The 13,186-nt window shown below is 44.9% G+C and overlaps 1 protein-coding gene across 5 annotated transcripts in view; it reads left to right on the forward strand.

The window, feature by feature from the left end:
* The window catches only part of plekhg4 (pleckstrin homology domain containing, family G (with RhoGef domain) member 4), a 279,951-nt gene that overhangs the window by 62,022 nt on the left and 204,743 nt on the right, over nucleotides 1-13,186 (forward strand). For all 5 annotated transcript variants that reach the window (XM_041191344.1, XM_041191340.1, XM_041191341.1 and 2 more), the window contains exon 4: nucleotides 10,296-10,541. In XM_041191344.1, the coding sequence (XP_041047278.1) occupies nucleotides 10,296-10,541 (246 nt within the window). The remainder of the gene's footprint in view (nucleotides 1-10,295; nucleotides 10,542-13,186) is intronic.

A 13,186-nucleotide genomic window follows, 5' to 3' on the forward strand; every position in this document is an offset into this window, starting at 1 on the left:
CTGCTGCAGGTCCTGGAAGCTCGGGTTTCAGAGCTAGTTCAGCGGCTGGGGACACCGTGGAGCATCCGTGAGTCTGAGAACATCGTGGATAGCATGTTTAGAGAGGTGGTCACAACTCAGCTGAAGGGACTTGAGGAAGGAAGGGAATGGGTGATCACCAGGCAGTCCAAGAGAAACAGGCAGGTAGTTCAGGAGTCCCCTGGGGTCCCGCTCGCAAATCGGTATTCCATTTTGGAGGCTGATGAGGGCATTGGTTTCTCCAGGGAGTGCAGACAGAGCCAAGCTTCTGGCACCACAAACAGCCTGTCTGTACAGGAGGGGAGGAAGAGTAATAGTAATAGGGGAAACTATAGTCAGGGGAACAGATAGGTGCTACTGTGGCGTAAACGTGACTCCAGGATGGTGTGTTACCTACCTGGTGCCAGGGTCCGGGATGTCACTGAACGGCTGCAGGGCATCCTGAAGGGGGAGGGTGATAAGGTGGTACCAATGACATAGGTAGAAAGAGGGACGAGATCTTGCATTGAGAATTCAGGAAGTTAGGCAGTAGACTAAAAAGCAAGACTTCTCGGGTTGTAATATCTGGATTACTCCCATTGCCACATGCTAGCAAGCTCAGAAATAGGAGAATAGCGCAGATGAATATGTGGCTTAAGAGTTAGTGCAGGAGGGGAGGGTTTTAGGTTCCTGAATCACTGGGACCGTTTCTGGGGAAGGTGGGACCTGTACAAGCGGGATGGTCTACATCTGAACCAGAGCGGTACTAACATCCTTGCGGGCGCGTTTGCTAGTGCTGTTGGGAAGAGTTTAAACTAACTTGGCAGGGGGAGGGGACACAGAATGTTAGCAGAATAGAGACACATCATAATACAGTAAAACAATCAAGTCAGAGGGAGGACAGCTGCATTAAGTTTCAAGGGAATAAAGCAAGGCTGGATGGCCTCTACTTTAATGCCAGGAGTATTACAGGTAAAACGGATGAGTTAAGGGTGAGGATTGACATGTGGAATTGTGATATAGTAGCCATCACTGAGATGTGGTTGAGGGAGGGGCAGGATTGGCAGCTCAACATTCCGGGATTTAGAATCTTCAGGCGAGACGGGAGGGGGTAACAGAAGAGGAGGTGTTGCATTATTAGTTAAGGAGTCAGTTACTGCAATAAGGAGAGATGATATCTTGGAGGGGGCATCAGATGAAGCTTTGTGGGTAGAGCTTAGGAATAAAAAAGGGGCAGCCACATTGTTAGGTGTTTATTATAGACCCCAGGCAGTCAGCGGGAAATTGAGGAACAAATATGTGCACAATTTGCGAGGTGTTTAAAAACAATAACAAAAGGGTAATTATATTAGGTGATTTCAACTTTCCCAACATTAATTGGGATAGACATAGTGTTAAGGGCTTGGATGGAGTGGGTTTCTTGAAATCTGTACAGGAGAATCTTTTAGGTCAATATGTAGAGGGTCCAACAAGGGTCAGCGCAGTGCTGGACCTAATTGTGGGGGAAGAAGCCATACAGGTTGCTGAGATAGTGGTGGGGGAGCATTTTAGTGATAGCGACCACAACATGGTACAGTTTAAGCTTGTTATAGACAAAAAAATAGACAAGTTGCAAAGAAATATTTTGGATTGGGGGAGAGCTGATTTTAGTAAAATAAGGCAGGATAGACTGGGAACAGCTACTTGTGGGGAAATGTACAGAGGAGCAGTGGGGGGTGTTCAAAAAGGAAATGGAGAGATATTCAGGATACAACCAGAAGGAAAAGAGATGCTTTTAGCAGGTACAAGGGGAGCAAATCAGCGGAGTCATTAGTGGAGTACAGAAAGTGTAGGGGGGAGCTTAAAGCAATTAGGAGAGCAAAGAGGAGATATGAGAAAGTTCTGGCTGGTAAAAGTAGGAAAATTCCCAAGATATTCTATAAGTATATCAGTGGGAAGAGGATAACCAGGGAAAGAGTAGGGTCCGTTAGGGACCAAGGGGGCAACCTATGGGTGGAGCCAGAGGATATCGGTAGAGTGAATAAATACTTCACATCCATCTTCACCCAAGAGAATGAGGATGAAAGTATCGAACTCGGGGAGAGAGACTGCGAGATTCTTGAGCAAATTGATATAGGGAGTTACAAGGTATTGGAGATGTTGGCAGTCTTAAAAAGTGGACAAATATCCAGGTCCGGGTGATTTGTGTCCCAGATTGCTGAGGGAGGCAAGGGAGGAGATCGCAGGGGCTCTGACCCAAATTTTTAATTCCTCTCTGGCCACAGGGGAGGTACCAGAGGACTGAAGAACAGCTAATGTGGTTCTGCTATTTAAGAAGGGTTGTAGAGTTAAGCCAGGGAACTACAGGCCAGTGAGTCTCATGTCAGTGGTGGGGAAACTATTGAAGAAAATTCTGAAGGAGAGAATCTATCTCCACTTGGAGAGGCAAGGTTTAATCAGGGATAGTCAGCATGGCTTTGTCTGAGGGAGGTCATGCCTAACAAATTTGATTGAATTTTTTGAGGAGGTGACCAGGTGTGTAGATGAGGGTAATGAAGTTGATGTAGTTTATATGGATTTCAGCAAAGTCTTTGACAAGGTCCCACATGGGAGACTTATAAAGAAGACAAATGCACACGAGATACAGAGTAATTTGATAAGGTGGATTCAAAATTGGCTTAGTTGTAGGAGATAGAGGGTGATGACAGAAGGATGCTTTAGTGACTGGAAGCCATTGTCCAGTGGCGTGCGTTCCACAAGGATCTGTGCTGGGTCCCCTATTATTTGTCATTTATATAAACAGTATAGATGACTATGTGGGGGTAGGATTAGTCAATTTGCAGATGACACAAAGATTGGCCGGGTGGTTAACAGTGAGGTTGTGTGGCTTGAGCTACAGGAACATATAGACAGGATGGTCAAATGGGCAGATAAGTGGCAGATGGAATTTAACCCTGAAAAGTGTGAGCTGATGCACTTTGGAAGGTATGATTTGACAAGGAAGTATTCAGTGAACGGCATGACACCAGGAAGTTTTGAGGAACAAAGAGACCTTGACGTGTGTGTCCATAGATATCTAAAAGTGGAGGGTCATGTTAGTGGGGCAGTGAAAAAGGCATATGGGACATTTGCCTTTATCAATCGAGGCATAGATTACAAAAGTAGGGAGATCATGTTGGAGTTGTATAGAACCTTGGTGAAGCCACAGGTGGAGTACTGTGTGCAGTTCTGGTCACCACATTATAGGAAGGATGTGATTGAACCGGAGAGGAGATTCACCAGGATGTTGCCTGGGATGAAACATTTTAAGTTGTGAAGAGAGATTGGATAGACTTGGGTTGTTTTTGTTGGAGCAGAGAAGACTGAGGGGTGACCTCATCGAGGTGTACAAGATTATGAGGGGCATGGACAGGGTGGATAGGGAGCAGCTGTTCCCCTTAGTTGAAGGGTCAGTCACAAGGGGGCACAAAGTCAAGGTGAGGGTCAGGCAGTTTAGGGGAGACGTGAGGAAAAACCTTTTTACCCAGAGAGTGGTGATGGTCTGGAATGCGCTGCCTGGACGGGTTGCCTCACATCTTTTAAAAAGTACCTGAATGACCACTTGGCACATCATAACATTCAAGGCTATGGGCCAAGTGCTGGTAAATGGGATTAGATAGGTAGATCGGGTGTTTCTCACATGTCGGTGCAGACTTGATGGGCCGAAGGGCCTCTTCTGCACTCTGTGATTCCTTGAAATAGTTTAGGCACCATGGAATACTGCACAATGAGTGCAACATGGCTGTTTTCTGGGTAACAGCCACTAACATACATGGCCCACCTGCATGCTAATTGAATGTCGACCTCTTCTGTTCATGAAAGTCATGAGAGATGAATATGGAGAATTATAATATTTACTTGTGACACTTTGTACTTGAGGAAAGCCTCCCCAGTGAAAGCTGTCTAACTGATGACTCCTTTCCAGTGAAAAGTGGAAGATGTTGCCATGAATTGGTTGTCACTTAGTCTGCAGTGGGTACATGCATCATCATCTTCAGTGACTTGGAATGATCCATAAAAGTTTCCGATTATTGCAGTCATCAATTTATGGTTTATCTTTGATCAAGGGGTATGTGCAGATTATCATGCAGCCTTTGATACTACCCTGTGGCAACCTGTTTCATGCAGCAGAGGTGGCTACAGGTGTTTAGAAACAGGTCCTGGGACAATGAGAGAGAGAGAGCAAAGTACCAAAGTGTTTATTGCACCTGCATTTGTTGGCTTCTTTCACACTTCCCTGCCTCACCCTAAATGTGCATTGTGTTCAGAACCTGCATTCTCAGCTGTTTGTAATGTGAAATGTGAAAGTCAAACAATTAAGAATATTGGGCAGGAAAATTGCAAAATGCAGGACTACGTGGAGCAGATTGTAGCAAAAGACAGAAGAAAAAGTGAAATGAAACATTTTTCTGCCTCCTCCTAAGTTAACGAGACCAAGTTCTGTGGCTGTCAACACAACCTAGCCTGTAAGTGTAACATTTGGTGGTACTTAGTACATGCTGGTAGCTCAGTGTCATTAAATTGTATTGAAAGCAAAAGACATCTTGCAGTTTGTGTGTACAAACTTCTTGTTTTGGTCCTTGGTTGTTACTGCCAGAGCTGTAGTTTTTTCTGTCTTTTCTTGCTGTTGTGATGGCGCAGCACTTCAGAATTGTTGACTTGTGTGTCTTAAACCCTGATTTTAATTCAGGGTAGGCAAACGATCCATGGAGAGCTGAGTGAGAGACTTGGACTGTTTTAACTCTTGCGTCTTATTGGAATATCTTGGGCAGGTTACTCATCCAATTGCTTGCAGGATTGGCATCCCACGCCCTTGCTGCATTCAATTTATGGCACAACTCTTAACTATACTAAAAGTGGGAATGTGAGGTTGCATATCCTACAGCTGTGTAGAAACTGTCTATAAACTGCTGGAAATTGTTGCTGAATACTTCTTGATGGACAGATTGAGAAAAACTATTTCCAATTGTCCATTAGCTCTCCGGAAGTTTAATTGAGGAAGGAAGGAGCAACACTACTCAAGCTGCAAAGATGTCTCCAAGGTCAGGGCAGATGTGGGCGAAAGGGTTACTGCCTTGAGCATCACTCACAAGGACCTGACCTCAGTGTGGGAAGAGGCTCCATGACGTCACAAGATCAGCAAGGGGGAGTGCCCTCTTAATTTTTCCACCTCTCTTGACACTTTGTCAAGACTCTGCTCCCACGTTCTCACCACTCTGTGTTTCCCTCCTCTCAATCACAAGGGCACACTACATCACCTTTCTTATTACAAGCACCAACACTTGTCCCTTTTTTGATTTAACGCCATCATTCTCTTTTCAAATATTACCATTTGCGCAATTATTAACTCAACCCGCTGCTCCTTCCTCATTGCACATAACACATTCTTTTGTTTACATTCAGCATCTTTCCAACCTCATTCCATTTGTTCTTCTACTTCTCAAACATCCACTCTAATCACAAGTTTCACATGTCTTCCAGTAACTACTCATTAACTGAAACCCTTTTTTTAGGAGGACAAAGCAACACGCAGTGACTGGGGGAGGAGTACCTAACCTATTGCCCTCATCCCAAGCAGTGGATATCCTAGAGATCAGTGGCCCAGATAGACCCAGGAACATTTGAAATGGCAAGGCTGGCAGCATTCTAGAGCAGGGCGTCTGTGTATTAATTCTAGCCCTTCATGTCAGCAAAGATGCAGCAAACTGCATAACTTCAAGGACTAGCACTTGCAAATGTTCAGCTTCTAACTCCCTGTTGACTATTGCCTTTTTCTCCTACCCACGGCTATTTATTGCCAGCAAACACCTCCTGCACAGAAACTTCCTGTACAAAAGGACAAAGGATTATTATTAAGTGTTCTTTCCTTCTAGCCATCAGCCGTGATATTGGCACCTGAATGGGTTAGATAGTGAGTTTGAGGGAGGTCTGAACTTGGTGATTTGCTGAGCACCAGCAGGTCCTGATGGCAGAAGCAGCACAGGAGAGAGCAAACCAAAGAGTGCGGTCCTCTTGTAACTTTGCGCACTGGTGACTGCAGAAGCTCAGCCGTGAAAGAAAACTGCTGGCATCACACAACAGGCTGTACAAGGTATTGATTGGCTTGCCAATGTGTTTCACCTAACAGTATGGAGGAGGAGACTGTTTCCAGCTTGTATTCTGTATTTTATCGGAAGTCTGCAATCTACCTGTACAGGAAAGTTATCTCCACGGATGCCTCCCATCCCCGGATCCTCACCAACTTTCCTGCTGCAGATGCATCTGCCCATGACAGTATTGGTAGGAGTAACCATCGCGTAGTTGTTGTGGAGAAGAAGTCCTGCCTTCACATTGAGGATACCCTCCATTGTGTTGTGTGGCACTACCACTGTGCTATGTGGAATAGATTTCGAACAGATAAAGAAACTCAAGTTTGGGCATCTATGAGGCGCTGTGGGCCATCAGTAGCAGCAGAGGTGTACTCAACCACGATCTGTAACCTCATGGCCCGACATATCCCCCACTCTACCATTACCACCAAGATAGGAGATCGACCTTCGCTCAATGAAGACTGCAAGATGGCATGCCAGGAGCAGCACCAGCTGCACCACAACCAATGGATTACATCTAGGCCCTGCAGTCCTGCCACATCCAGTCCTGAATGGTAGTGGACAATTGAACAACTCATTGGAGCGGGAGGCTCCACAAATCCTCAATGATGGAGGAGCCCAACACATCAGTGCAAAACATAAGGCTGAAGCATTTGCTACACTCTTCAGCTAGAAGTGCCGAGTGGATGATCCATCTCGGCCTCCTTTGGAGGACCTCAGCATCCCAGATGTCAGTCTTTAGCCAATTCGATTCACTCCATGTCATATCAAGAAACGGCTGAAGGCACTGGATACTGCAAAGGCTGTGGGTCCTGACAACATTCTGGCAAAAGTACTGAAGACTTGTGCTCCAGAACTTGCAACTCCCCTCGCCAAGCTGTTCCAGTGCAGCTGCAACACTGGCATCTACCCAGCTATGTGGAAAATTACCCAGTTATGTCCTGTACACAAAAAGCAGGACAAATCCAACCCAACCAATTACCGCCCCATCAGTAAAGTAACGGAAAGGTTAATCAATAGTGCTATCAAGCGGCACTTGCTTAGCAATGACCTACTCACTGATACCCAGTTTGGATTCCGCCAGGGCCACTCAGCTCCTGACCTCATTGCAGCCTTGGTTCAAACATGGACAAAAGAGCCGAACTCCCAAGATGAGGTGAGGGTGACTGCCCTTGACATCATGGCAGCATTTGACCGAGCGTGGCATCAAGGGGCCCTAGCAAAAGTGGAGTCAATGGGAATTAGGAAGAAAACCCTCTGCTGGTTGGAGTCATACCTAACACAAAGGAAGATGGTTGTGGTTGTTGGAGGTCAGTCATCTGAGCTCCAGGACATCACTGAAAGAGCTCCTCAGGATAGTGCTCTTGGCCCAGCCATTTTCAGCTGCTTCATCAATGACCTTCCTTCCATCACAAGGTCAGAAGTAGGGATGTTTGCTTATGATTGCACAATGTTCAGCACCACTTGTGACTCTTCAGATACTGAAGCAGTCCATGTCCAAATGGAGCAAGTGTCAGACACAATCCAGGCTTGGGCTGACAAGTGGCAAGTAACATTCGCGTAACAGAAGTGCCAGGCGATGACCATCTCCAACAAGAAAGAATCCAGCTGTCGCCTCTTGATGTTCAAAGGCATTACTATCACTGAATCCCCTACTATCAACATCCAGGAGAGGGTGTGCGGTTTACCTTTGACCAGAAACTGAACTGGACTAACCAAATAAACACTGGCTACAAGAACAGGTCAGAGGCTTGGAATCGTACGACGAGTAACTCCCCTCCTGACTCCCCAAAGCCTGTCTATCATCTACAAGACACAGTCAGGAGTATAATGGAACACTCCACACTTGCCTGGTTGAGTGCAGTTTCCACAACACTCAAGAAGCTTGACACCGTCCAGGACAAAGCCCACTTGACTGGCACCACATCCACAAACATTCACTCCCTCCACCACTGATGCACAGTCGCAGCAGTGTGTACCATCTACAAGATGCATTGCAGGAATTCATCAAGGCTTCTTCGACAGCATCTTCCAAAACCAGGACCACTACCATCCAGATAGACAAGGGCAATAGATAGGTGGGAATACCACCACCTGGAAGTTCCCCTCCAAGCCACTCACCATCCTGATTTGAAAATATATTGGCGTTCCTTCACTGTTGCTGGGTCAAAATCCTAGAACTCCGTTTCTGACAGCACTGTGGGTGTACCATACCACCTGGACTGCAGTAGTTCGAGAAGGCAGCTCGCCACCACTTTCTCAAGGGCAACTAGGGATGGGCAATAAATGCTGGCTCAGCCAGTGAAGCCCACATCCCGTGGACGAATAACAAAGAAAAAGATCCAAAGTGGGGACGTTCGCTGATGATTGCACAATGTTCACCATTCGCAACGACTCAGATACTGAAGCAGCCCCTGTCCAAATTCAGCAATACCTGGACAATATCCAGGCATGGCATGACAAATGGCAAGTAAAATCAATGCCACACAAGTGCCAGGTAATGAACATCTCCAGTAAGAGAGAATCTAACCATCACCTCTTGACAATCAGTGGCATTACTATTGTTGAAACATCCTGGCGGTTACCATTGACAGGAAACTGAATTGGACTAACCACATAAATACTGTGGCAACAAGAGCAGGTCAGAGGCTAGGGATCCTGTGGCAAGTAATTCACCTCCTAACTCCCCAAAGCCTGCCCACCATCGACAAGGCATTAGTCAGGATTGTGATGGAATGCTCTCCACTTGGCTGAATGAGTGCAGCTCCAACAATACTCAAGAAGCTTGACACCATCCAAGACAAAGCAGCCTGCTTGATTGGCACCACATCCACAAAACCTCCACCGCCACCAATGCACAGTAGCAGCAGTGTGTACCATCTACAAGCTCACTGCAGGAACTTATCAACCCTCCTTTGACTGCACTTTCCAAACCCAGGACCACTACCATCTTGAAGGACAAGGACAGCAGACATATGGGAACACCACAGCCTGGAAGTTTCCCTTGAAGCCACTCACCATCCTGACTTTAAATTATTTCGCCATGTCTTCATTGTCATTGGGTCAAAATCCTGGAACTCCGCTCCTAACAGCACTGTGTGTGTACCTACACCACAAGGATTGCAGCGGTTCAAGAAGACAACTCACCACGACCTTCTCACAGACAATTAACGATGGGCAATAAATGCTGGCTTAGCCTGTGATGCCCACGTCCCATGAATGGAAAAAAAACATGTGATTTAAGTCCAGAATTGAATGTTTGAATTGATTGCTGGAGACACACTGGAATATTTGGTGGCAAAATGTCATTGGGATCAAAATGAAACCCCAATTGGAAATTTATGTTCCACGAAGTTTGTGGGGTGTAGAAGTATTGAAGAGTGTAGAGTGCTCAGTATCACACAGCTCCTAAAGAATAACAAAACCTTTAACGCAGGGCTGCCAAGCATACAGCAGTTTCATCCAGACTGTAGACTGTGTAGATTATGTGCGGGTTCTTCCACCCAGAAAGGAGTATATATTATACTTGCTTAACGCTCAAAAAAGGACACCACATTTACTAATTTCTGTCCCAATGTATCAAAATAACTTCTGTTGAAAACAAAAACAAAAATACCTGGAAAAACTCTGCAGGTCTGGCAGCATCTGCGGAGAGGAACACAGTTAACGTTTCGAGTCCGAATGACCCTTCAACAGAATTAAGTATAAATAGAAGAGAGGTGAAATATAAGCTACTTTAAGGGGTGTGGGGGAGGCTGGGACAAGTGGAGCTGGATAGGTTCCAGCTATCCCTGGCCCTCTCTCGAGCTCTACTTGCCCCACTCCCCCTTAAACCAGCTTATATTTCACCTCTCTTCTATTTTTACTTAGTTCTGTTGAAGGGTCATTCGGACTTGAAATGTTAATTGTGTTCCTCTCCACAGATGCTGCCAGACCTGCTGAGTTTTTCCAGGTATCTTTGTTTATATTTGGATTTCCAGCATCCGCAGTTTTTTGCTTTTAACTTCTGTTGAATATGGCCCATCCTAAGATGCCCATTCAGGTTATAAATTGAGTTTGATACCCCTGCTTTAGAAACAATTTCCTGGATAGAATGGAGAACTAACTTACTTTGGAGGGGTTTGTATATTTTTGATAAAAATATTTTTCAGAATGTAAGAATTATCCAATTTTAATTTATTTTATCCATAGGATTTGATTCAAAAACAAATGATAAATTGGACACAGAAAAAGGAAGTTTCAATGAAGATATTTTCAACCTACCAGATGAACCTCCAAAAACCTCACTGATTGCACAGTGCATTGTGAGCAGGCAAGAATCGGCGCCAATTAAACATTGTGAGACCTCATCTTCCTTACCGCTTAAACCTAATCTACCAACACTGTCCCAAGAAATCAACTTTGATGTTCTCAATTCTGGGGTGGCATGTTTGACTGGTAGGTACTTATCAACATTAAAGTTTTTAAATTCCACACATTATTGCAGAGCAGTTCATTGAATGGATGTAGTGTCTTCAAATAAAGCTGCTAGGACATGTGGATGGACAGATAAATTACCAGGTAAAGGAAAGTTTCATACATTGGTTCATTTGATTACCACACATTTTGTTGACAAGACTGTTCTGTTAACTCTAATGTCTGTGTGCAAGAGCATTTCCATTTCTGTTGTTTATGCTCCAACTGTTTTGATTTTGAGGTTTTACGTTGGAAAGTTTAAGTTATCTCTTACATTAATTGAATGTTGAAAAATAATCAAAAGGAACCAGTGTAAGTAATATTGCGACTTTGCTGTTTTGTACTGCTGAAAAAAGAGACAAGTCGAAGCTTTTCGTCTTGCACCCATCAAGACATTTCACTAGAATATCAAATGTAAAGGAAACAACATTTATACTGTATGAGAAGAGAATGCTGCTTGGTTGGCAAGTGGACTCTTGAGGTGTTGCCATGCAGAATGATCAGATCATTTCACACTGTATATCACAGAAACTCATGAACGGGCCTAAAGCTGTCACTTTCAGCCCTGAAAAGTGCCCTGTCTACCTCAGATTACCCTGGAAGAGCAACGTATCTCAAAAATTTGAGCAACGGGTGAAGTTAGCTATTTAGCAATGCAGTAGCAACACGAGTGGTATTTGCCACTAAAAGAATGCTGCTGTCAAGCCAAACGATGTTCTGCCTATCACACAAATGAGTAATGTGGTATATGAATTTTGGTGTCAGTGTGATGCTAGGTATGTGGGCTGTACATCCCAAAGACTGGCATATCATATCAAACAGGTCCCTTCCACTGTTTGTAACAGCCGAGGTACAGACCATACCCAACCTGCCCATGCTTGCAAAACTCGAAACACACTGTCTAAAGTTAGATGTGATTCCGTGATTGGACAACATTTGCTAAGTAATCCTCGGCATGCTAAGAATTACGCTGACAACCAATTTAAGATTGTTAGTCAGGATCACAATGTGGTGCCTTTGCATGTACTGGAAGCTACATATATTAATACACAGGATCTTGTTCTTTACAGACAGAAAGAACATGTCCACACATTGCTCCTGTTTTAGCTATGCAAAATGAATGACAGCCACTCACTGGTTCATTCCCCAGGGCAATGCCTTGACTATTCACAGTCAAGCAGCTGCCTGGTTTAAATTTCAAAGTGTTTGGCAGTTAATCTTCAGTCACCATCATTTGGTGCATTCTCCATGGCAACAACTCTGAGTCCACTTGCCAACCAATCAACACTCTCCTCATACAGTATTGGTACTTCTGCAAAGTGTCCTGATGAATGCAAGATGAAAAGCTTTGACATGTCTCTTTTTCATCAATAGTCAAGTTCTGTACTACCAAACAACCATTTTCTGTTTTGCTTCCTTTGCTTTCCAACCATGTATATTTTTTGAAGCAGTTCACAAAAATATGGTAGAGGTTGGCAAAATGAAGAACAACAATGCAAAGAAATGAGGCCTCGTGCACCCCTTTCTCTCTAGTGATAGGCCTACCTGGCACTGTGACTCGCCCCCTGACTCTGGGTCCCATGATCTCCCCTTTCTTGCATTCTCATCTTTTTCAGACACCTCTCCTCTGCCACACATGTTAATTTCCTTCCCTATTCCTCTACATCCTCATGCTGTCTCCAGCAGTCCAAGAGGGGAAGCGGTGGAGTAGTGGTAATGCACTGGACTGGTAATCCGGAGGCCCAGGCCCAGGGTTCAAACCCCACTGCAGCAGCTGGTGGAATTTAAATTGAATCAATAAATCTGGAATTAAAATTTACTCTGTTATAATGACCATGAAACCATTGTCATTTGCCATAATCACCCATCTGGCTCACTGATATCTGCCTAATATCTGGCCTACATGTGACTCCAAAACCACGGCAGTATGGTTGACTTTTAAAGTTCCTCTGAAATGCTCTAGCAAGCCACTTGGTTGTATCAAATTGATACATCTGAAAAAAGAAATGAAACTGGATGGACCACCAGGCATTGACCTAGGTGCTAAGAACGACAACAGCATACCTGGCCCTGTCGAACCTCCAAAGTCCTCCTTATTAACATCCTGGGTCTTATGCCAAAATTGGGAGAGCTGCCCCACAGACTAGTCAAACAACAGCCTGATATAGTCATACTCATGGAGTTATGCCTTACAGAAAATGTCCCAGACACTACTATCACCATCCCTGGTTATATCCTGTCCCAGTAACGTGACAGACCCACCGGAGGTGGTGGCACAGTGATACACAGTCAGGAAGGATTAGCCCTGAACATGGACACTGGACCTTGTGAAGTCTGATGGCATCAAGTCAAACACGGGCAAGAAAACCTCTTGCTGGTTGCCACCTACTGCCACCGTCTTCAGCTGATGAATCAGTAGTCTTCCATGTTGAACGTCACTTGGAACAAACACTGAGGGTGGCAAGGGCACACAATGTGCTCTGGATGGGTGACTTGAATGTACATTACCAAGAGTGGCCTGGTAGCACCACTGCTGACAGAGTCCTAAAGGACATAGCTGCTAGACTGGGTCTGCAGCAGCTGTTGAGGGAGCCAAAAAGAGGTACTTGACCTCATCTTCACCAACT

This window comes from Carcharodon carcharias, chromosome 7 (assembly GCF_017639515.1).
Source record: "Carcharodon carcharias isolate sCarCar2 chromosome 7, sCarCar2.pri, whole genome shotgun sequence".
Classification (NCBI taxonomy): domain Eukaryota; kingdom Metazoa; phylum Chordata; class Chondrichthyes; order Lamniformes; family Lamnidae; genus Carcharodon; species Carcharodon carcharias.